This window comes from Nyctereutes procyonoides, unplaced genomic scaffold (assembly GCF_905146905.1).
Source record: "Nyctereutes procyonoides isolate TBG_1078 unplaced genomic scaffold, NYPRO_anot_genome, whole genome shotgun sequence".
Lineage (NCBI taxonomy): Eukaryota > Metazoa > Chordata > Mammalia > Carnivora > Canidae > Nyctereutes > Nyctereutes procyonoides.
In genome coordinates this window covers 19,958,321-19,983,721 of record NW_026575052.1, presented here as the reverse complement: position 1 = coordinate 19,983,721, position 25,401 = coordinate 19,958,321, and the positions used below count along the sequence as shown (strand labels likewise).

At 49.7% G+C, this 25,401-nt stretch overlaps 1 protein-coding gene across 7 annotated transcripts in view; it reads left to right on the top strand.

The window, feature by feature from the left end:
- The window catches only part of ZNF423 (zinc finger protein 423), a 334,130-nt gene that overhangs the window by 195,394 nt on the left and 113,335 nt on the right, over window positions 1-25,401 (top strand). For all 7 annotated transcript variants that reach the window (XM_055332687.1, XM_055332689.1, XM_055332691.1 and 4 more), the window contains one exon: window positions 6,634-6,718. In XM_055332687.1, the coding sequence (XP_055188662.1) occupies window positions 6,634-6,718 (85 nt within the window). The remainder of the gene's footprint in view (window positions 1-6,633; window positions 6,719-25,401) is intronic.

The following is a 25,401-nucleotide window of genomic DNA, read 5'->3' as shown; positions in this document are numbered from 1 at the left end:
ATAAGCAAAGGGCCTCATGTGCCGGCTGACACAGGGTATCACTGCATTGGTGATGCCGTTTTTCTTACAGACGTGGGGTAGATGGATTTGTTTGTTCGCCGAGTCCCCTTGGGCGAGTCCCTTTGCTCTCTGGGCTTCAGGTCCAGGATTCTTTTCATAATCCACGGAGAGAATATTCCACATAAAGGGCCCAGGACCTGCACTTAGTTTGGGCCGAGCATGCTAGCTGGAATCCCCAGCTGATGTTATGGTGAACAGCGCGTCATTATAGTTAGTGCAGCTGGTGGTGCGTGGAAGACCCAGGAATGGTTCCAGCTACTATTCTCGTTAGTGATGGATGAATCCATTCATTCCTTAATCAGATTTGTCCTAAGCACCCACTATGTTTGGGGTGCCTGGCAGTCGAGGAGAATCAGAAATGGACCCTACCTTGGGGGCTCCCAGGCACAGGGGAGGCCACAGGCCCATAGCTAGTAGGTTTCTGTGAGGTGGGGCAGGTTCAGGCTCCTGGTGGGTACACGTGGGCCATGGGTACAGTGGCCAAGGGGCACCTTGTGGTGGGCCTGGAGCCTGTGTGGCTCTTGGGTGTCAGACAGCATGGGCCCGGGGATTCCCACCGAGTCTGTTGTCTGTTTCCAGACTGAGGAGGTGCCAGGCGGATCTCGGGAGTATTTTTCCCTTGAGGACCACTGTTGGCGCCACGGGCAGGAAGGCAGAGTTTGGAGAAGGGCCACCCACTGCAGGTGCTTGCTTGGAAGACAGGGATGTAGTTCTGGGTGTTTCACTACGGGATCAGAAGTGGGATCAGAACTGGGGCCTGGGACTCTGGGATTTTGAGGGTGAGAATGAGAAAGGAGGAGGGCTGGAGAGAGTAGAAGGAAAGGTGCAGGGGAAGGGACCTTCGGGGCCTGCTGGCCCAGCTCCCCACTGAGCCCCAGCAAGCCCACAGCCTGTCTGTGAGCTCTCAGCTGGAGAAACATGAGAAGGAGGAGAGAGTGGAGTGTCCCCCTGGGGGCCTGGGGCCTTGTTCTGGAGTGAAGAGCCTCCCTTTGGGGCCGGGAACACCTTACTCTCTCAAGGCCTTTTGATGGAGCCACGTCTCTGGGCAGAGGTCACCTAGGACACCCACTGGAGGTACTGGGTACTGGGTACTGGCCCTGGCCACCATTTCTCAGCTCTGCTCAGCCTCAGCTGGCTGGCTGGCCAGTGTGGGTGCACTGTGGGGGGGGGGTGGCTTTGGGCCCTGGAGTCAGAAGGGCTGGGTTCACGTGGAAATCTCCCTCTTCCAGGACCCACCAGGGGTTTGATCTCTCCGGGCCTCCGTCCTCGCCTGTGAAGCCAGAGAGTAATGGTGATAATGGTAGCAACACGTAGCGACAGGGTCTGTCTCCAGAGCTGACATCACGTGGGAGGCACGGGGGGGGGGCGTGGGGGGGCCTTCTGGGCTTTAACGAACACCTGCTCTGATTGGTTGGTGCCTGTGCCTCATGGGTTGTTAAATACAGAGACTGTTTCCTGTGCTGACCTCGGTATTTTGCCCTGAGCTTTAAGGGTGAAAGGGAAGTGCTGGGTGCACAGTGAATATCGCTTGCTGTCTCTCCCGTTTACAATCACAGCTCCTGCTTACCGAGGGGGAAGGATGTGCCGAGTGCTTTCTATCAGCCCTCTGACACTGCCTTTATGAATGAAGAAACTGAGGCATGGAATAGTTGGCCATTATTAGCTTCCAGCTTTCAAGAGGCAGAGAAGGGATTCGAACCCAGCAAAGTGTGGTGCCATAGCCGCGCTCTTGACGTACATTCTGCCTGGAGGTTCTGGGGCCCATCCTGGTTGCAGGCTGGGGTGCAGTCCAAGGTGGTCACCCCCCTTGTTCAGACTGTCAGGCCTGAGGCCCTGTACACCCCCTCCTGGGTGCACCCCAGCCCCATCCCTGCCTCCCCACCTCGGTGCTGGGGTGCCTGATAGCCGGGGGTGGGGTGGGGTGGCGGGGGCTGCTTCTTGTGCCTCTAATGCCTTGGGCTATTGGAGCCTGCCCCTCCCTAGTCTCTGCCCTGGTTCCGCATCAAGTACCACTTCATGAAGCCCTGACTGTGTGGGCAAAGCCTCTCAGACCATTTCCATGACAACAACCTGGGAGCTTTGCCATGACCTCTGTTTTGGCAAAAATGGTACCCAGGCTCAGAAAAGTAGGAGCACATACCCTGGGATGCACAGCTGTGCCTGGCAGCTCAGGGATTCAAACCCGAGGGGGCTTATTTTCTAGGAGCCCGACAGGCCTTCCTCTCCCTGTCCCAGGCCTTTCGAGGGAGGTGAACAGACAGTCACATCTAGAGGCTTGGGCAGATGGGCCATTTGCAGAAAGGAGCTAGACAAAGCCTGGAACCTCCCCTTGGAGGCCCAGCCTCTGGGGCCTTGCCCCCTGCCTGGGCACGCCTGGGGGCAGGGGCCCAGCTGTCTGTTTGCCCACCCCTTGTTCCCCCAGGACTCACACATGCAAGAGCAGACTCTGGGGGCCGTGTGAGGGCTTGGGGGCTGGCAGGCTGGGACCCTCGGGAGTGTAGCCATAGCAACCAGCCCCTGGAGGACTGGGTTCCCGTGGGGCTGAGGCTGCTATCGCCTGGAGCAGGAAGCATGGAGGTTCTAACCCCGCCCCCCCTGCCCTGGCTCTGTTTATGGGTAGTAACAACATCACCCCAATTCTAGGCCAGTGTAAGCAGACCCCAGCCCTCCATTGGCTCCCTAGGCCCTCACAGTGCCAGGTGGGCAGAATGGGGGAGTCTCACATGGGTTAGAGGGCTTGGCCAGGCCACACCAGCTGTCTGTCCCCTAGCCCAGGACCATCTGGGGTGTTCTGGGGCACGGAGCTGAGAAAAGCTGCTCAGACAGTGGCTCCCGAGGCAGCCTGCCTGGCATCAAATCCCAGTCCCCTCGCTCAGCATTGTGGGGCTCTGGCCAAGTGGTTTAGCCTCTCCAAACTCCACTTTCTCTCCCCTTAAAGTGGGGCTTACCTAGTGATTGTGAGTCTACAGAATAAACAGAGCCTGCACATAGTAGGTGCTCAGTAAATGTGAGCTGCCATCATGATTGTGGAAACTCATCAGCCATGGGCTGTCTTCTGTGTCTTCCTGTTTTCTTGTCTCCTCTCTCTGCCAGTCTCAAAAGTTCTCCCTCTGCCCTGGGCTCCTCTCTGAGGTTGCTGGGGGCCATGCATGGGGAGGCGGCCCTGTCCACAAGCTCTAGGGCTCAGCTTTGGTTCTCCTGGGCTGGGCCCTGGGGAAGGGGCTTATGACAGAGGAGGTGCTTTGAATGCCAAGTTCTGTCTTTCTTTAATTATGTCTCCTGGTGGGGACTGAAGCTCCAGAGGAGGAGGGGATCCCTGGGGGATAGGGAAGGGGAGACAGACCAAGAGGAGGTCTTGGGGTAAGGATGGGATCTGGCTAACGTTGCACCAGGAGGGAGAGAGAATGAGAGAGTGCTCGCCTGCTTGTCCCTGAACTTCCACTAGCACGGAGGACCTGGGGTCACCCTGGCCCTGCATGCTTGGCTGGGAGGGCTGTCTCCAAGTGGTCGCCTCTGGGTATAATACATGTGCTAGTGAATGTTGGTGTCAGTGAATGTGTGTGTGGTGGAGCATGCATGCCCTGTGTGCGAGTGCACATGTGGACACTTGGGAGTGACCACGTGTGTCCATGAAGGTGTGTATGGCAGGGGTCTGTGCATGTGCTTGTGCAGCCGTGGGCACGTCTGGGCATGATGGATGTAGCTGTTGGGGATCCAGTGAGAGAGCCCCAAGCTTTTGTGTCTCAGGGTGAGTTTGGATACGTCAACCCATGTGAACTTGTGGCCTGTGAGGACACCTCTGCTGCTCTGAGGGTGTTGTACCTATGTGTCTGTGTTATGGGGAGCAAGTTGCTGCGTGCCTGCTGTGGGTTGGGGGTCTTGTGTGTTGACAGTGAGTTGACAGGGAGGGTGCATACGTCTGCTTGCCTGTCTGTGTGTGTCCTCATGGGCATGTCTATACCTGTGCATGCAGGCTGTGTGTGTGTGTGTGTGTGTGTGTGTGTGTGTGTGTGTATACCTCTAGGCTCTTGTGGTTAGTGATGTCCACTCCCTTGGGAATCCCCTTGAGTCTTTTTCCCCATCAGGAAGGGCCCAGTTATCGGGCAGTCTTCCTCCTGCCACTGAAGGGTGGCTGCACGGTGGAGGAGCACTGGGGGGTAGCTTTTCAGCCTGCCCGGCCCCTGGTGATTTTTTTTTTTTCCAAGCACAGTGACCCACTCCATTTACCCACTCCTAGGAGGAACAACCCAAATCACCTTGATCCTGGACTGTCTGCTGCCCTGGTCCTGACTGGCCACGGCTATGGCCTCCATAGACTCCTACCCAAGCAGAACCGTGGAGGGGAAACGTGGCCTACTCTGGGCTTCCTTGGTGTGGAACTTCCTGGGGTGTGGTTCATTCTTCCTCACTCCTCCCTCCCTGACTGGGGCATACATGTGAGAAGGGAAAGAATGACTGATTTTGACAGTGGAGAGACCCGAGATCATTGCTGTCCGTGAGCATGGGGGCTTTGGGACTGTGTCCCCCCAGAAGACCTCAGTCCCCACAGCCTCTTCTGGCCTGAACATCTCGTCCCTGTCTCTTGTGAGGCCAGAATCCCCAGCCCTGTCCTGCCTCCCAGCCTCATGCCATTCTTCCCCAGTGCATTTCCATGCTGAGTGTCCGCTTCTGGTCCGCTCTTTTGAATCCCTAGTCCTCCTGCTACATTGAGGGAAGGGCCCTGGTCTTCTCTGAGCCGGTCCTGGAGCCTGAGCGGGGACGCCACCGCTGGAACCGAAGTTCCCGGCACCAGCTAAGACTGTCCTTTCCTCAATCCTATGTTCGACCAGCATTTGCTCAGTACCAGTAACAACTGTAATAAAAGTCAAGTCATTATTAGGCAGTTGCCCTGAGCCAGGCCTTGTGCTGTGCCAGGTGGTGAAGATCCAGGATTTAGAAGTCATCTTTGCTTTCCTTTTCTCCTTCTGTCTTAGCAGAGTGCTTTGCAACATAGTATTTGCAACTTTGCTCTTTTGTTCAGCAAATGCTTTCTGAGTACGAGTCTCTGCTGGCATATGAGCTCACAGGTGGACAGAACCCATCCTGGCTCTCTGGGTACTTGTGGTGCAGTGGGGGAGCAAACGAGTCAATTAGCCATGACGAACCCATGTGCTGATTAACTAGATGCTTTAAGCATAAGCTTGGGGGCCTCAGGAGCCCCTGAAAACATCCTGGGGTGGGAAGAGGAGGCTTCTCGGCAGAGGTGACATTTGAATGGTGTCCTCGAGGATGGAAAGTCTACTCCAAGTGGAGGACACAGCATGGGCAAAGGCCTGGAGGTGGGACCAGGTCCTTGAGGGGAGCTGTAGATGTGGTTGGAGCCACCCTGGGAGCTGAGACAACTGAGCCCCCTGGTGGTTCATACTGGCTGCAGAGTTGAGGGTTGGGCCTGAGTGTTCAGCCAGGAAATCCAAAGTCCTGTTCCCTTTTCCAGAGGTGGAGGGAGGCCCCATCATCCCAGAGCTGAAGTGGTCTTCAAAAAGCTTGGATATTTTGGATTTCAGTACCACCCCCACCACCCCCACCCCCGCTTCATAAAAACCCACAGCCACAGACCTTCCCCCACACAGGCAATACTGCCCATGTCCACAGGGGGCTGCTTTCACAATCACCCACCCAGGCTTAGTTGCTGAGAATGAGCTCTGCTCTTTGCACTGAGTCTTCGAGAAGCTCCGAAGCTTCCCATCATCTCCTTCGTCCTGCTCCCATCCCCTCAAGGCAGCTGGTATCCGCTTTCTGTGTGTGGAAGCCAGCCGTAGGATCACCTGTGGCCTTGTGTACCTAGGGCTAATGAGGAGTTCCTCAGTTACTTCTAAGCACCAGGATTGTCAGGAGCAGTATCCCTCTTTGGCCCATGGTCCTTAGGGTGGGTAAAGAGAGAGAGTAGTTGGGTGGGTGGAAAGATAGATGTATGATGGGTTAAAAGGGTGGGTGGGTGGATGGGTAGATAGATAGAGGATAGGTAGATGGATGTATAGGCAGATGGATGGGTAAATAGAAGGTGGATGAATGAATGGATGGATGGGTAAATATGTATAGGTAGATGGATGATAAGCCAGGTCGATGGATTGATGTGTTGACAGATGTGTGCATGTATGTGTGTGTGTGTGTGTGTGTGTGTGTGTGTGCGTGTGTGTATAGATGGATAGGTGGGTTGATGGTGGGTAGTTGGGTGGATGATGGGTACACGGATAGATGGGTAGCTGGATTTGAGCATGCTCCAAGCAGAGCAGCCTCCCTCGGCATCTCTTCCATGGTCATACTGTGTGCTTTCACCTTGGGATGGTGATTCCTATCGTGGCAACTTCCCCAGATCTAACAGAGGAGCAGCTCCCTTAGAATGTAGCTTAGTCCCCTTCCCCAGGCTGGAGGGCTGGATTTGGAGGCAGGTGGGAAGAGAATGGCCCAGAGAGACCCTGGGAGGGGACCAGAGCCATTCTGGAAAGTCTTGAGCCAGGGCCTCCAGGCACTATTGCTTTATGTTCTTTTCCACCTCCTGACTATCTAATTCCTTTCTCTTTGACTTCCAAACAGAAAAAGACGTACCAGTGCATCAAGTGCCAGATGACCTTTGAGAACGAGAGAGAGATCCAAATCCATGTTGCCAACCACATGATTGGTAAGAGAGCATTTTCCCACTCATGCTGGGGCCACTCATCGGGGTTTGAAATCTGTGGTTCCAATCATCATTTCACTGCTTTTAGGGCAAAAGATGCAGTCACTGCTGCTTTTCAGAGGCATTGCAAATGGGAGTAAAATGTAAGCTGGAGCACTTTCTTCATCCCAGCCTTCTTGTCGCAGCTCCACTCACATTACAATCAAACTTTTGACAATCTCTTCCATTTCCCAGCATAAATTTCCCTCCATTTCTGAAACGGAGTGCTTTCCAGTTGTCAGGCACTCAGGGGCAATTATGCTTCAATTTCGTATGTCATGACATTGAATAGATTTAACTGCTCACATTTCCCCGCTAAACGTGGTGAATTCCTCAGGCACGTTGTCAAAACAGAGCGCTTACAAAGTTATTTCAATACTTTTCCTAGTCCTCTTCAAGTGGTTTTGGACTTTGGAAAATTCAGCCTTTCCAGAAGGGGAACTTTCAAAGTGCCACAGTGCTCCCTCTTGACCTGAGGGACGGAGGGAAGTCAGGAGGTCTTCTGTGCCTTCCATGGATGGATGTGGCCTCTTTGGCGGCTGTCGGGGGGAGCCCTCCATGCAAGAGGGAGCACAGGTGGATTTCCAGTGACCCTGGGGGCTGGGCCAAGGGGGTGAAGGACTTGGCAGTGAGGGCTTTGGGAGTTTCTGGAATCCTGATGCCCTGGGTCTCTGGTGGAAGTAACATCACCTTCTCCAAGTGTCCTGTAGTCTGAGCAGTGAGGCTTCAGGTGTAGGGTCAGCATCCTGACTCTTCTTCTAACAGTCTTTCCATTATAGTCTTAAAAACAGCCATGCCAACAGAGTACTGTTTTACAAAACCCTTAATTGCATACATTCAAAGAGATCCCTTAACCGTGCAGCTCAGTGAATTCTCTTGAACCAAGCACACCTGTGTAACTGACAGCCCAGCAAGGAGGCAGAGCATTTCTGCATCCCTGAAGCCCCCTCCTGGCCCCTCTGCACCCCCCCTCCCGACAGGTCACCATCCTGATCTCAAGTGGCATAAGGCTCTTTTGCCCATTTTGCACTTTATATAAATGGGATCATACGGTCTCTGCTCATCAGTGTCTGGTGGCTTTGGCGCATTCACATTAGTGCCTATAGTTTGGACATCACCCCTTCACACGGGTATATAATAATCCGTCATGTGAACGCGTCACCCTTTATCTTGTCTGTTCTACTCTTGATGAGCATCTTGGTCATTTCTGTTTTGGAGCCGTTGCAGCCGGCGTGCTGCTATGGATGCTCTCGTATGCGTGTTTTGGTGAGCATGTGCCTGCAGTCATGATGGGAAGATCGGTGGGGCTGGGATGGTGGGCCATGGGGTATGAGGGGGTTTACCTTCAGTAGGTACCCATGGACAGAATTCCAAGGCAGTTGGATGTATGAGAACTGCTCCACCTCTGTGCCGCCACCCACGTTCTCCACAAAAGGAGCGATGGCTAGGGCCCTTCGTCAGTGGCATCATGCTCGGGGTGAGGGTGGTGGCCTGGTCGCCACCTAGCTGCAGGCTTGGGGCGCTCAGTGGGTTTGGATGTCCAGTGTACGGGGACGCAGTGGTTCCCCCAAGGGTGCTGGGGTGTGCGTGGTGGGGCTCACCTGGTGGTGAGGGGACAGGGGTAGCTGAGCCGGGAGTTCAGCTTGACGGGGAGATTGGTGGCTTTTTAATTTCTTCTGTTTGAAAGCCCCCTGCTGAGGTAGAAGGAGGAAACTCTCCTGTCAGTCACCGGCTGCTGAGAGCGCTTTCATGGGAGTGTCAAGGAGGTAAAGATGAAGATATCTAAAAATGTTTGCTTTTGTAGCAGGTGTTAATGTGTGCGCCTGTTTGTAAGCACAGAGGGCGAGAGGCTGGCTAATTGGACCACGGTGATTTCCAAGGTGCTTCCCCCAGCCACCCCCCTCTACCTTTCCTTGTGTGTGGAGTCTGGAAGCTGCGTACCCTCAGGTGGAAGGCGAGCAGGTTGCTCCTAAATAGAGAGGTGGGCTGGCCCATGGAAAGGGGGGCGTGAGGGGCATCCGGGCCTTTGTGTGAGCAGAGCACCAGGCTCCCGAGGGAGACGATCCTGTCTGGTGGCTGGGGAGGGCCCCTCGCGAGCCTGCGCTGCAGTGTCTGAGCTGGCCTGGTTCCCAGGATGCACAGGGAGCAGGAAGCAAGGAGCTGATGGTCTCAGGGCTCAAGGGTCTGAGTGAGACATTCACACAATTGCAGAAACCGTCACCACAGTGTCACTGTGCAATGCCCACCCTGCGAGGCATGGACTGGGGGCCCCACATGAGCCATGCCTCTCTCTGGTGGCAGGGTAAGATCTCCTGCTCTAACCTGCCCTCCCCACATCCTTGTCCTCCTCTGGCCTCATCAACCCTATTTATCAAAGAACATCGACTGAGCACCTCTTGAATGCAGAGCACTGGGATGGTCTCAGGTGATCGAGGGAGCAGGGGACCCAGTCCCGCCCTCAAGAGACCTTACGGCACCCCATAGGAGACACCCCAGCACACATCATGCTGCAAAGGGAGGCGTCACTGGGTGAGGGCGCTGAGCCCCACCATCTCATCGAGGAGCTCCAATGACTTATCTAAGTTCTTCCAGAGATGGTGTAACAGAACCAGGGTCTGAATAAAGCTGGGCTCCCTCCACCATGTGTGGCTCCCTTCCAGGGTCTGTGGCAGGAAGGACCCAGTGCCACCCTTGGGTGCCGTGCCCGCAGGGAAAGCTGATGGCATCCAAGTAAGCACAGTGCCGGGGGGCTGATGCTCCCAGAACGAGGACTGCTGGTTCCAAAGTGGTCTGTCAGAAAGGCCTGGGTTTTGGAGGCTGGAGAAGAGTTTTCTCTGTGGCAGGTGCATCACTGGTAGAGGCAGCAGCACTGACAAGAAAGGCCAGTCACCAGAAACAGTGGCTCTTGGAGGGCTCGGCAGAAGGAGGTCCTTGTGGGATGTGCTGTTAGACCTAGAAGGCGGGGAGCAGGGTCTGTGGGAGGACTGTAGGGTGAGCCAGGCTCAGAGGCAAGAGCAGAGGAGGGAGTTTTGGGGCTGGAGGAGCCCAACCTTGCTGGGACGAAGGTATCTCATATGGTAGCATCGTGGTCAGTGAAGGTGGGAGGCAGCTTGGGGCCAGGGCACAGAGGGCCTTGAATGCCGGTTTCAGGGGTTCGGGTTTGGACTCCACCGTGAGGGCCAGGGTTCAAATCTGGGGGGTCCCTTGACTGATATTTTATTTGGCTTCTCTTGAAAAACTAGAAGAGGTGGCAGCCAGGGCCCTGAATTCCCATATGGCACAGCCGACAGGACCTTGGTGGTAGCTGGGATTGTGTGTTCCCAGGCACCCATCCCGACTATATTTTAGGAGCTGCTTTGTTCGTTTGTGCCCCAGCCTGGTCCCCATGGGCACCTGAATGTGTGCACTAGGGAGGCTTTGAAGGTTTTGGAGCAGAGTATGGCCTGGATGTAGCCCAGTGCTATAGAGAGATGAGTCTGCCTGCAGTGTTGAGCGGGGAAGAAGATGGGAGAGAACAGAGACCTGCCCGGTCTGGTCTGGAGGTGAGGGGATGAGGCCGGGAAAGAAGAGAGGAGGGAGGTGATAGAACTGATACTGAGTTTGTGCCGTGTGCCTAGTTGGCCTTGGTGGCCTGGGGAAGGTGGCAGGGGGCAACTGTGGAAGATATGAATGGAAGAGTAGTGGGCACAAGAGCCCCAGCTGGGGCTGGCTCTGAAGTCCCAGTAAGAACTGTTGGGGCCCAGTGTCCCTGTGGACAGCTTCCCCTGCTAAATGGCCCGAGGCCAGAGTGGATGCCTGGAGCTGGTGGGGGCAAAAGCCCCCCCTTAGCTGCACCAAGGGGACTCGGGTAAAAGTGGCACTGTTCAGCTTGACGGCCTTCTCATAAACATGGGGCGCTGGGGGGGGTCTGAGGCCAGCCTCCCCGGGGACCCAGACTGCTGGAGACTTCCCTTGGGGGATGCTAAACTGGCCTTTTTATAGCGGGGGGCCTCTCCGTGCCTGTGCAGCCTCCAGACCCTGGGAGTTATGATGACTCAGGGATGCGTCTCCTTGGGAACATTTCCCAGCACCCTCTCCCGGCTGCTGCTGGCGAGGGAGTGATTTGGAGCCCATAGAGAGCCAAGGGTTTTTTGAAACCTTTCCGGCAGCAAGGTCTCCTTTGAAATCCCCCCTCCCCACAGGGAACGAGGCCCCCTTCTCTGGGCTTCCCCCAGATCTTGAAATGGTTTTCGACCCCCGCTTCCCCCAGCAGGCCCATCAGAAACCTGGAGTGGTCCATAGCCTGTTCTGGGGCCTCCCCCAGGGATGACCTGGCCCCGCCTGGCTGCCCTTGCCTACCAGCCACTGCCTTCACATCTGGAAGGATGTCCCTTGCCCCCCCACCCCCGTAATGGCTCTTCCTGGGTTTCCTATAGCCTGGCCCAGAGGCAGGACCCCCTTCCAGTGGCTGGAGAAGGGAGGAGTGTCTTCCCCTGCATGTTGAACATGTATGGACAAAGCGTGCACAGCCCTCCTAGGGCACCTGAGGCCTCAGATCCCAAGGAAGCCGATTTGCCAAGGGTAGGCCTGCCAAGGGTAGGCCTGCCCCTCAGCTTGCCCGTGATGTCTCTCCTCTCCGTTCTTGCCGGGTGTGGCTGCGTAAGGGGTCTGAGAACTTGTCCTTGGAATAATGAACTTACTGTGACCTAGGTTGGCCCTAAGGGGGTGACTCAGCCTCTGGGCCCTGGTGTCTTTACCCAGGGCTTCACAGGCCCCTGGGGGGAGCCCCAAGGAGGTCAAGGCTGGGGAGGGATGGTCCTCAGGGAATCTTGACAGGAACGTCCACCCTCAATGTCCTTGGAAAGTGGTTGCGGACTCCCTGGCAGGCAGCCAACCGGGACAGAGTCACACTCAGCCCAGTGGGGCATTAGGCCTTCTGGGGATGTTGTTTTCCTGGTCACATCAATTGTATTCCCTGGGTGCCTCTGAGGGCTAAGCTTTGCCATTAGGGGTGAAGAAATTAGGGCTATCTGGAAGATCAGCCTCTCCCACCTCCTGCTCAGGCCTTTAAAATCCCCCCCCCCCCCGCCCACGCTGGTCTCGTGGTCCTTATCCTTTGTGCTGTCCCTAGGCCTTCCCCTGGCTGTGGCAGGACGGCCAGTGGTCCTCCTGGAGGGGGTGTGTACGTGTGCATATGCATGTGTGTGTGGTGGGGGTCTGTCTTCGGAGTCTTTAAGAGGCACACCCCTGGAAGCGTATTGGAAGCCACCTTGCAGACCGGGTACCCACTCTTTCTGCGGCTGCTTATGTGCCCAAGACCCGAGCTGAAGACCCCGCCTGCAGCATTTTGGAGGGGAAGGAAGGTCTGGTGTGGAAATCAGGGTTTTGCCCTCACACCAGGGAAATAGAAAACCCCTCAGATATAACTGAAGAGGAAAACATGAAAAGGACAAGGAGAAGGGGTTCCTGTTTACTCTCTACCGTGAACACATGTTGTTGAGTGGGGCTGTGCTAGGCTCTTCCATGGTGCTTTTGATTCAGGTAATGCCAGACCTAAAACATCTGTCTACCCTTAATATGTGATAAAAATGTCTCCCTCTCCCCCCAGAGATTACATTTCAAGTTCTGGAACTGCTCTGTCAGAATAGCAAGCCTGTACAGACAGCTTATCATCCCATTCTTTTTAATTTCTTTATTTTTATTTTTGCAAAATCCCTTAGCAGCCCCCCTAGCATGAGAGGACTCCGTTTCCCTGAATTTGAACCTCTTTGGTTGGTTTAAGGAAGCTTTTGATCAAGCACTTTGGTTTAGGAAGGACCCATCAATTCTGGATTTTAAAATAGTGGAAATGTTCTTGTTTTCATAGATTTCTTGCCTTAAAAAATTTTTTTTTAAGAGGAAAAGGTCTCCTGTAGGTCTTTCCTCTAATGATAACTTTAGTTCAGTAAACATGTCTGAGATCCTTGGGGGGCTCAGTGAGGAAACTCTCCTCTCATCCAGTTGGGGAGATGAGAACCCCAAAGGAGAAGTTCCGTGTAATGTCACGAGTCTGAGATATAGAAGCTCAGAGGGTAAGCATATTGCCCAATCCGGGCATCCCAGGAAAACTGCCTGGAGGAGATGACACCTAAGAAGATGGGAAGTATGGTAGAAGGGGCATTCCAGGCAGAGAAAACACCAGAAGCAATTTCTAGAGAGGAGACCCATGCAGTATGTGGGGAAATTATAGACAAAGCAGTGTGGCTTCAGGAAAAATCCTGAGGCAGGAGGCGAGATCACAGAGACAGTGCAATGGGCTCAGTGAGAGAAGAGGAGGGTGTTGGTTAGGAGGGTGTGGGTTGGAGAAATATTTAAGAGGCAAACCCAGCAGGACTGTGCAAAATTGAATAGATATGGGAAGGGGAGAAGTTAGGAGTGACTTCAAGGTCTCAGGCGATCGAGTTTAGGGTGACAGGTAGAAAACGATACTGCGCCTGAGGAAGAGCGAGCTGTTGTGGGGCTGGCAAAGATGATGACCCTGATAAGGACCTTCCAGGTGACGCTTACTGCGGACCAGGCCCAGGTAGCACCAGGTAGCAGTATCTACATACCTGCTGTTACACTCACTCCTACAATGGAGGAGGGGCACCAGTATTTCCCCCCTTTTGGACGCAGGGAGTTCAGGGGGCTTGTCTGTTGTCAGTAAGTTGCACGGGGGTGGGGTGGGGGGGTTTGACCTCAGGCAGTGTGATTCTAGAACCTGGAATCCTCTGAACTTTTACACCTGAATGCTCATCACACTCGATGGGCTCAAGTTTGGGTGTGATAATGACCTTGCACAAGATGCTCATGGGGGAACTGTGTGCTGGTGTCTGGCCAGCGGTCGGCCACATGGGCTGAGGGCTCAAGACAGAGGCCTGGCCTGGAGAAGGGGTCTGGAATCATTGGCCTGTAGGCAGAAGGCAGCTGGGAGGAGCATGTGTTATCGACGCCCAGATAGCAAAGTGCTTCCAGGCAGCACTGCAAAAGGCCACAGAGAGGCCCATGGCAGGGAGGTTGGAGGGTCTCCTGGACTGTCTGGGGTGAGAGCAGCGTCAGTGGACTCAGATGGAGGGACGAGTTGGGGGGACGGGGGAGATCAGTGTCAATTTGCCAGGTTCCAGGCTGGGAAGGGAGGGTGAGAGGCAGGAGCCGGAGGGATCCGAGGGTCACAGGAAGCTTTTGCGTTTTTAAGAGGGAGACACCAGAGTATGTTTGCAGGCTACAGGGACAGCACCACCCATGAGAGGAGGAGGAAGGATGGAGAAGAGCTCGCAATGGAGCCAGTCCTGGAGGGGCGGGGCCTGGGGCCCTGACACCATCCCATGTGGGCCAGCCCACAGGCATGGTCTTCTCTTCTTGCTTTTTGTTGCCTGTACTGTTGGATGGACTTCCCTGAGTGTCCTTTATGGTCATTTGGCTGCTTGGGAGCAGCTGAGACACGAGCAACATCCCTCGTGTCTGCCTCTGGCTGAGCTTTACTGGAGTGATGGCAGAAAACAAGGGTCCTGTGGTCCAGAGCGTGGACGCCTCTGCCCTGAGCTTCCAGCAGGTGCTAGAGCCTCACACTGGACCCCCTTCCTCATGTGTCTCTGGAGCCCAGTGGGGTGGGAGTGGTGGACCGACCTCCTCTTCTGCCCGTAGACCCCTCTCCTAAGGGAGTTGGGGTGGCCCTCACTGGCCCATCAGGCTCCCAGGTGCCTGCCACTCTGGTTTCCAGCTCATCTGCCTGGGGAAGGGAGGTGGGGGGAAGACAGTGGTTCCCCGAAGACACACTGTGTGCTGCAAGCTTGAGTTGGAGGAAGAACCCAGAATCACTGATGGTAGCGTTTTCTAAACAAAGACTCGTTTAGGAAGTTACTGATTTGAGTTTATCTAGTGGAGCTTTTTTTTTTTTTTGAACTGTGTATTTAAATTCAATTTAGGTAACATATACTGTATTATTAGTTTCAGAGGTAGAATTTAGTGATTCATCAGTTGCATGTAACACCCAGTGCTCATTCCATGGTGTGCCCTCCTTAGTGCCCATCACACAGTTACCCCATCCCCCCCCGTAGAGCTTTATTAAGCACCAACTGTTTGCTCCGTCTGCTGTAGCTATGAATATTAATGAGAAATAGAGTATGCAGGTGGGCACGCATATGCACACACACACTCAGAATGCAGACGTCCTTGGTCAGTCACGGTGGTTAGAGCTCTCCCAGCTCATGGTTGTGTCACTGCATGGCTAACAAAGTTATCTGCCTCTCTATACTTCAGCTCTTCATCTATAAAATAACCCCATCCTAATGATATACAGCAGTTTAGGGAGGACGTTCCATGGCAAGTCAGACCCAGCTCAATCTGACTAATGTATAAAAAAAGAGAGTTATTGGTTCATGTAACTGAGAAGTCCCAGGATTCCTTGGGTAAGAGGCTCAGGCATGGCTGGATCCAGGGGTTCCAACAAAGTCGTCACCAGTCTCTTTCTCTTCTGTCTCTCAGCTCTGCCTCCTTTGTTGCCTTCATCCCCTGGTGCATGATGACAGCCAGCAGCTCTTAGTCCAGCAGGCCTAGCAGAGAGTGGCGTGTGCTTGCTTTTTATGGAAAGGGTCTCAGGACCAGGGCTCCCTGTCTCGGGAGGGTCCTGAACCTACCCATGAAAGAATTACCATAGCCTGGGAGATGGAGTAGTTGATTGTTCAGGCAAGCACCACCTGCCCTTCCTGAGTGCTGGGCTGGGTCAGTGTCAGCCCCGCCCCCCCAAAGTGGGAATAGGGATGGTGTTCTTTTTTTTTTTTTAATTTTTATTTATTTATGATAGTCACAGAGAGAGAAAGAGAGAGAGGCAGAGACATAGGCAGAGGGAGAAGCAGGCTCCATGCACCGGGAGCCCGATGTGGGATTTGATCCCGGGTCTCCAGGATCGCGCCCTGGGCCAAAGGCAGGTGCCAAACCGCTGCGCCACCCAGGGATCCCAGGGATGGTGTTCTTGAAAAGAAAGGAGGTATCTGTTTCCACAAGATGGGGGCAGCACAGAGAAGGTCACTACCCCTGCTTTTGCTGGGGGTGGTGGGGATGGGGGTGGGGGTGGCTGCTTGCAGGATTAAATGAGCTAAAAATAGATGAAAAGTGCTCAGCACACTGCCTGGCACATGTAAGTTGTAAGTGGTGTTAACATCGATATTATTAATAACATTATTATTAGTCCCTGTGGCAGAGATAATTAAAGATAACACTTAAGATAATGATGATGATAGTAGAGCCTTTGTTTAGAGAGGATAAAGAGCTTTCTGTGGCCCTGCTCAGCATACGTCCCAGGTGCCAGCCCAAGGTAGCTCAGAGGGTGCTGCCCAGGGCTTCCTGGAAGAGGAAGACTTGTCCTCTGCCTTTGTCAAGCTCTGCGGGGCTGTGCCTGCAGGATAGATCAAAGAGTGTAGCTCCAATCAGGATGATTTTTCATTTACTCCTTCATTCATTCTGAATTTTTTTTCTTTCTTGAGTTCCAACTACATGCTAGGCACCAAGCATGGATGTCACAGCAAACAAAACAAAATCCCGTGATCCTGGAGCTAGTGGGGAGCAGATGGGTGTTAAACAAGCAAACTGATAAGAAATCCTGACTATTTCAAATTGTAATAGGTTCCATGAGGAAAATAAGTGAAGGTTATGGTTTGTGTGTGAGAAGGGTGACCACACTCGCTTGGCAGTGGTCTGGTGACTTCCTTCCTTCCCAGATTGATCGATTGATTGATTGATTTATGAGAGAGGGAGAGAGAGAACAAGCAGTGGGGAAGGGCAGAGAGAGAGAGAGAGAGAAGGAGGGAGGGAGGAAGAGAAGCAGACTCCCTGCTGAGCAGGAAGCCTGATGCAGGCTCTATCCCAGGACCCTGAGATCGTGACCTGAGCTGAAGGCAGACACTTAACTGCCTGAGCCACCCAGGGGCCCCTAGGAGGTGACTGGCAAGCTGAGAGTGGAGTGCTTAGAGAGTGTTGCCTTCTGTCAGATGGTGATAGCCTGCTGACCTGGACACTGGGGCCCTGCTGGTCTGCGTGTCTGTCTCCCATAGGAAGGGGACATCTTAGGGGGCAGGGCTCACCATGCTGAGAGGAGCCCTTAGGGCCTAGAGGCCCTTTCTTGGATGTGCTGGCAGGCCCCCCTGAGCCTGTAACAGCCACTCAAGCCTTCACTCTTTTGGTCTTTTTCTGGATTTTGTGCAGACCACACACAGAGGGTCACTCTGCAAGCAGAGGCCCATAAACCCAGCAGCTGGGGGACCTTCCCCCCTCCTAAGGCACTGCCCAGCCTGTGGAGTCTGTGGTGCCTGGCATCTCTTTGCTGGCCCTCTGACCACTTTCCTATGGTCTTTCTATCACATCTCCCTGTGCCCACCTGCCTCTTCTGGGCCACAGCCCCTGGGTGGCTCCAGATGGCTGTGTGCTAGCCTTCCCTTCTAGGGTGTCCAGATGTGGCAAATAAAAACACAGAATTCCAAATAACATATAGTTTTTCAGTCTAAGTGTGTCTCCAATATTGCATGGGACATACTTCTACTAAAAAAATGATTTGTTATTGATTTGAAATTTAAGTTTAACTGGTCATAGTTAATTTTACCTGGCACCCTATTCCCTCCCCACAGTCTCCATGCCTCAAGTGCATTAGCTTGGGGAATAGGGGTGCTCCCACCCACCTTCCCTTCTTTTAAAGCTCTTGCCTTATTCATCCTTAAAATTTTTCTCATCTTAAAAAAAAATTAAACCTTGGGGCACCTGGGTGGCTCAGTGGTGGAGCGTCTGCCTTCAGCTCAGGTCGTGATCCTGGGGTCCTGGGATCAAGTGCTGCATCGGGCTTCCTGCAGGGAGTCTGCTTCTCCCTCTGCCTATGTCTCTGCCTCTTTCTCTCTCTGTGTCTCTCATGAATAATGAAATAAAATATTTTTAATAAAAGAAATTAAACTTTTAATTTTGAGGTAATTGTAGATTCACATGGAGATTCACAGATAGATCCCCTGTGCCCTTTACCCAGTTTCCCTCAGGAGTGATAGTTTGCAAAACCAGAGTATGGTAACACAACCAGGATATTGACATTGATGTGTTCAGGCTACAGAACATTCCCATTACCACCAGCCATCCTTCAGGCTGTCATAGCCACTTCCATTCTGTCCCAGCCCCTTCCTTAACTCCTAGAAATCCTTAATGTGTTATCCATTTCTATAATTTTGTAGATTATTTTGTATAATTTTGTATATAAATGGAATCATGCATAAGTTTTCATTATCTTTGGGATAAATGCCCAGGTATGCAGTTTGCTGGGTGTACAATGCTTGCACATTTAACTTTTAAAGAAATTGCCACACTGTTTCCTAGAGCAACTGTGCCATTCTGCATTCCTATCAGCAACAGAGGAGATGTCAAGTTTCTCTACATCCTTGCCAGCATTTGGTTTCTCGCTATTTTATATTTTGGCAATCTGATACATGTGTAGTGATATCTTATTGTGGTTTTAATTTACATTTCCCTAATGGCTAATGATGTCGAACATCTTTTCACGGGCTTATTTGCCATCTGTTTGTCCTCTTTGATGAAATACTTCTTCATATCTTTTGCCTATTTCTGAATTGGATTGCATGCTTTTTTTTACCGTTGAGTTTTGAGAGTTCTTTATATATTCTAGATACTAGTCCTTTGTTGGTTATGTGGTTTACAAATACTTCCTCTTAGTCTGTGGCTTGTCTTTTCATCTTTAACAGACTCCTTAACAGGGTATTTTGTGGAGCAAGAGATTAAAATTTGATAAAGTCTAATTTATCAATTTTTCTTTTTATGGCTCATACCTTCGGTGCCCAGTTTAAGAACTCTTTTTCTAACTCTTGATCCCAAAGATTTTTTTTGCCTATTTTTTTCCAGAAAAATTTTATAGTTTTATATTTCACATTTAAGTCCATGATCTATTGAGTTAGTGTTCACATAAGCTGTGAGGCTTGGATTGAGCTGTGGCTGCTTCTGCTGCTGCTGCTGCTTCTTCCCCTCCAAATGTTCAATTGCTCTTGAATCATTTGTTGAAAACACTATAATTTCTCCATTAAACTGTTTTACTAAAGACCAGCTAGGCTTGTTTACATGGATCTATGTGTCTGTCCCTCTGTCAATATAACACAGTCTCCATTACTGTAGCTGTGTAAGTTTTGAAATCAGGTAGACTGAGTCCTCTTATTTTATTGTTCTTTTTCAAAATTGTTTTAGATATCCTAGATCCTTTGTTTTTCCATATACATTTGAGAATAATCATATCTATATATGCAAAAATTCTTCATATAATTTTTAAGAATATTTATTTATTTATTTATTTGGGACAGAGCTTGAGCAACAGAAAGAAGGAGAAAGAGAAACTCAAGCAGATTCCCTGAGTGGAGCCTGACATAGGGTTCAATCTGATGGCCTTGAGATCATGACCTGAGCTGAAACCAAGATTTGGATGCCTAACTGACTGCACCACCTAGGTGCCCTTCTTCCTATAATTTTAATAAGAATTGTGTAAACCTGCAAATTGATTTGGGTAGAATTGACATCTACTATGTTAAGGCTTCTAACCCATGAACATGGTATATCTCTTGATGTACTCAGATCTTTTTTTACTTCTTTTATTTTTTTAAGATTGGTTTATTTATTTGAGAGAGAGAAAAAAATAGTGTGAGCAGGGGGAGGGGCAGAAGGAAAGGGAAAGGGAAAGAATCTCAAGCAGACTCCTCATTGAGCAGGGAGCCCGATGTGGGGCTGGATCTCACAACCCTGATTATGACCTGAGCCTAAATCACTAGTTGGATATTCAACTAACTAAGCCACCCAGGTGCCCTGGTTCTTCTGTATTTTTTTTTAAAGATTTTATTTATTTATTCATGAGAGATAGAGAGAGAGAGAGAGAGAGAGAGAGAGAGAGAGAGAGGCAGAGACACAGACACAGACAGAGAGAGAAGCAGGCTCCATGCATGGAGCCTGATGTGGGATTTGATCCTGGGGCTCCAGGATCATGCTCTAGGCTGAAGGCAGGCGCTAAACTGCTGAGCCACCCAGAGATCCCCTTCTTCTGTATTTTGGAAGAAATTATGTAGAATTGGTGTTTGTTTTTCTTTAAAGATTTGTTAGAATTCTCCAGTAAAATAATCTAAGTCTGGAGATTTCTTTTTAGGGAGTTTTAAATTATGAATATAATTTTCTTGATAGTCTTAGGGCTGTTCAAATTATGTATTTCATGTTGGCTGAGTTGTGGTAGGTTGTATTTTCTGGGGAACTGGTTTATTTCATCTGCCATGTCAAATTTAGGTGTGTACAGTTTTCATAGTAATATCTTTTTATTCATTTGGTGTCTGTAGGGTCTGTAGTGATATCCTCAGGTTCATTTCTGATATTGGTAACTTGTGCATTCCCATTTTTTTTCCCCTGTCAGTCTTGTTAGAGATTTGTCAACTTTTTGATCCTTTCAAAGAACCAACTTTTCAAAATGGATTTTCAATATTGGTTTTCTGTTTTCAATTTCATGAGTTCTGCTTTTATTTTTATTATTTCCTCCCCTCTGCTTCCTTAGGGTTTATCTTGGTTTTGTTTTTATAGGTCTTTGAGGTGGAAGCTTGGTTATCGATCTGAAACTTTTTCTCTAATGTATGTATCTAGTGCTATAAATTTCTCTCTTGACATTGATTTAGCTTTGTTCCACAAATTTTGATATGCTATAAATTTATTTTCATTTAGTTTATTGTATTTTATAAAATATTTCCTTTGTAATTGATCTTTGACTCATTGTTTAGAAGTATGTTTAGTTTTCAAGTGTTTGGAGGTTTTCCTTTTTTTTTCTTTTTCTGTTTTGTTATTAGCTTCTAGTTTGAATCCATTGTGATTGGAGAAAACACCATGTGTGACTTCAAAGGTCAATTCTTTTACATTTGTTGAGATTTGTTTTATGCCTCGTGATATGGTCCATATTGGTCTATGTTCTTTAGGCACTTGAAAAGAAGGCAGATTCTGCTGTTTTCTAACTGGTTGATTTATCAATCATTGAATGAAAGGTTTTAAAATGATCTATTATGCTTGTGGATGTGTCTGTTTCTTTCAGTTCTATTAGCTTTTGCTTCACATATTTTGCAGCTCTGTTGTTTGGTGCATATACGTTTAATATTTCTAAGTCTCTTGGTCAATCAACTCCTTTATCATTATAATAATGTCCTTGTCTGTCTCCTAATTTTTTCCTCTGAAACCTGTGTATCTAATATTGAGCCCTTCTACTTTCTTTTGATGAATGTTTGCAAGATATATCTTACTCCATTATTTAACCTTTAACCTGCCTGTATGGTTATATTTTAAGTGAATTTCTTGGATATAGAATGTAGGTGGGTCATTCTCCCTTGTCCCACAGTCCTATTCTGCCCATCTCTGTCTTATAATTTGTATATTTAGACCATTTAAACCATTTATATTTAATGTAATTCATGATATGTTAGGACTTAAGCCTGCCATTTTATATATTGTTTTCTGTTGGTTCTGTTTTTTAAATTTCTTTTCTTTTCCCTGCCTTTCTGTGAGTTACATGAACATTTTTAAGAATTGCGTTTTGGTTTATCTGTGGTGTTCCCTTTTGTATAGCTTTTTAAGTGATAATTTGGGTATTTTTTTTTAATTTAGGTATTATTATAAATAAACATATCTGAGTCTTCTGGTGTCATCATTTTACCAGTTTAAGTGAAGTGTAGAAAATTTACCTTCCTTTATCCTCCCCCATATATAATCTAATTGTTTTAAATACGTCTTTGATATATATTTAGAGCCATGGCACTAAATTTTTGCTCCAATCATCAAACATAATTTAGAAAACTCAAAGGGGGTAGAAAACCATTTTATTCACCATATTTTACTTACTGTGTTTTTTCTTCCCAATCTTCCAAGATTCCTTCTTTTATCATTTCCTTTCTGTTTAGAGAAATTCCTTCAGCCATTCTTTTAGAGTAGGTCTTCTGGTAACAAAGTCTCCTTATTTATTTTTCATCTGAGGATATAATTTTCTCCTTCATTCCTGAGGGATATTTTCACTGGATTTAGGTTCTAGGTTGCCAGTTCTTTTCATTCATACTTGTGCTTTCTTCTGGCCTCCATGGTTTCTGATGAGAAATCCACTGTCATTTGAAGTTTTTTTCCACTACAGCAAGGTGCAATTTTTCTCTCACTGCTCTCAAAAAAATTGTTTTAAGTACATTTCTAGCATGTCGTTTTTCTCTTCTTCCAGGACTCTGATCACATGAATGTTAAAGTCTCATCAACCCCTGAGACTTTAGTGTGTGATTCCTCTGTCTCTTCCTTTCTGCTGTTGGGCCCATCATTGCTTATTTTAATAGTTTTGTTTAGGGACACCTGGGTGGCTCAGTCAGTTAAGCATGTGCCTTTGACTCAGGTCATGATCCCAGGGTCCTGGGATCAAAGCCCTGAGTTGGGCTCCCTGCTCAGTGAGGAGTCTGACTCTCCCTCTCTCTCTGTCCTTCCTTCTGCTCATGCTCTCTGTCTTGTTCACTTTCTCTCAAATAAATAAGTAAAATCTTAAAAAAAAATTTAAAATTTTATTTCTAAAATTTATATTTGCTGCTTTTTTTTTTAATCTTCCATTTCTTTGCTGAGATTTTCTATTTTTCCATGTGTTTCACATGTGGTCATAATGGTTGAATTTTTTTTTTTTTTTGATGGCTCCTTTAGATTCTTTGACAGATAATTCTAACATCTCTGTCATCTCAGCTTGGCATATCCGGATTGTCTTTTCCAATTCAACCCGAGATCTTTCTGGTTCTTGGTGGGATGAATGATTTTTGATTGAGGTGGGAAGAATTCCAGGTTTGTCTCCCTACCAAGTCTCCACTGATGCCTCTCTGACTAGTGAGAGGAGTGTCTTGCTCCTGGTCCTCACATGGCATTCACTAACACTGGGTGGAGGGGTAGGGACATCTTGCTACTGCTGGATGAGAGCAGAGGGTCACCTTCCCAGATGGTTTCTCCTGATGCCATGGGGAGGACGGTTTTACTGCCCAGCAAGCATGAAGGTCTGGACTCCCTATGAGGCTTTCTCTGACATCCCCTCAATGTTGAGTGGGGAGTGGGTGTTTGGTGCCTTGTTGCACCCTCGGGAGCATAGAGGTGGGCGTGCCCCACTCAGTCTTTGCTGGAATAGAGGGGCAGAGCTTTTTATGTGGGGTTTGGCTCTAGCAGAACCGTTGCTGTCTCAGGGTCTTCTGTCTCATTAGGCTGCCCCTATTCTTGTCTTCCTGCTGGAGAGAGCAGGCTTTCCTGGGGGCTTTTAAAAATGTCTGTTGGCCTCTCCTGGTTGCCAACTTCGTCAGCTCCAATCTGAGCTACAGAAGGCAAAACGTAAACCCAGGGTTCTCACTGCTGTGTCATTTCTTGGGTCCTGAGATCCCTGGCCATTCTGCCTTCTTCTCTCCTCCTTTCAGAATCTTCTTATGTTTCTTTCATATATAATGTCCAGGGTTTTTAGTTGTACTTAGCTGGAGGAATAGGGGGAAATTATGTCTAGAGGAGAAACCTGCCAGCTGAATAGGCATCTGAAGGTCTCGGGACATGTAGAAAACATTGCTTTATTCCATAACAACTTCTACACGATTTAGGTCCAACAGCTTGTGGGGAAATTGTAACTTAGACCTATAGCTCAGACCTGAGCCAGACTCATTTTGAGGACCCTCCTCTTCCCCTCCCCTCCTTTTCATTTGCAAGGGGAGAGAACAGTGGCGGTGTGAGACCCTCGACTTACCCATTGGTGACAGTCATCAACCAAGCCCAGCAAAGTAAAAGTTGATACTTATGATGCCTTGTTCCTGCTTCTAGCAATGCCTTTTATTTTCTTCCCTCATCATACTTGTCACTCTGACTTTATCCTTGTAGTAACCGATGAGGTCAACAAGCCAGGGTGGGGTCCTACTTGACATAAGCTAGGGACTCTGATTGGGAGAACTCAGAGCTGAACACCTGTGACTAGTACTGGTGCCCAAGTGTGGAGGAGACACCCAGCAGTCCAGTGTTGGAGAGGTAGGCTGCAAGAATGACTTCAAGCAGTGGAGCTAAGGGCCAGAGGCTGTCCTGGGAATTGGGAGACGGCAGACCAAGATTTGCCTGGCCGTCTGGTTGTCTTGTCCCTTCAAAGAAGGACAGCTCTTGCACTCATGCCACTTTCCCTACATGGGCATTCTGAGTCCCCTCCCTCATAGCCACAAGCAAGGGCTCAGCAAACTGGAGTGGAATTGTAACACTTGGATGGATATGGGAAAGTGATGGTGTCTCCGAGATGACGAGGTATATAAAAACACGACAGATTGTGTTCAAAGCATCACATGCAAATTGTCAACACAAACCTGTTTCTGGCCCTGGCAACTCAATGTGTGAATTAATCATGGACCTCTTAAGAAGCAGAATAATTCTTCCTTTCAGTGATTGAAACAGCTCCGCTGCCCAATCCTTCTGCTCTGGGAAGCAGATTTCAGGGGTTGTTCTTTGAAAGTTGCTGGGGCTTGTGGAGATGCAAGAAACTGTGGTACAAACCTGGCTTCCCCACAGCCACTTCGGTTTTGATAATCCGTACCCACGATCTTGGGTAGGGTTGGATTCCTATCACGTGTTAACACATACTGTGTTAACAGCGGACGAAAAGGTGTTTCTATAGGTAATGTGAGTCCATAAAAGATTCTGAAGTTGAGGTCTCTAGTCCACATCAGGCCTGGCTCATCTTGCTCTGTCCACATATTCAGAATTCTGTGGCTTGTTCACCACGCATAGGGCTGCAGTGAGCCATGAAGGGCACTGTTCCAGTGTATGGGAGCTCCAGAAGCACTTTGCCCAGGGAGCTTCTCATGAAAGATTTTTTTTTTTTTAGATTTTATTTATTTATTCGTGAGAGACACAGAGACAGAGTCAGAGACACAGGCAGAGGGAGAAGCAGACCCTCTGCAGGGAGCCTGATGTGAGCTTGATCCAGGACCCTGAGATGATGACCTGAGCCAAAGGCTCAACCACTGAGCCACCCTGGAGCTGCCCCCTCATGAAAGATTTCTAATAAGGGGTACCCTCCTTAAAAACCCACACACAGACACACACACATACACTCCTCAGCTATAGGCTACATGAAGAGCTTCAACTAACCCAGCATGTGCCTTCAAGATCTGTTCCCCCCCACCAAATTAATATCTCAGTGTAAAACGTTTTGGGGCCTCTGTCTGCAGCATCAGGATCAACATCTGGTTTCAGATATCTAGCTGTTTCCTGCTCCTGGGGCAGTTCAGCGCTTTCTCCCAGTGACCTGTTGGCAGTCTGCACCCGCCCCCCCACAACCTGTAGGACCCCACCGCGTGGGCTCTGCTCGGGTTTGAATGACATTGGCAGAATTTACACAATCTCTACTTCTCTCTTAGAGGCTTGGGGAATCTTGTCTCTGGGATGGTGGGAGCCCTACTCCCCAAAACAAATGAACAGATGAATCAAAAGGTAGAACATATTTCTGATTCCTGGAACACCTGACCCACTGAACTCATCAGGAAGCTGAGGCTCAGAGAGGGGCAGACACTCGCCTAGCATCACACAGATGGCCAGAAGCTGGGGTGAATGCAAACCAGGCTGGTGCACACTCAAGTTCC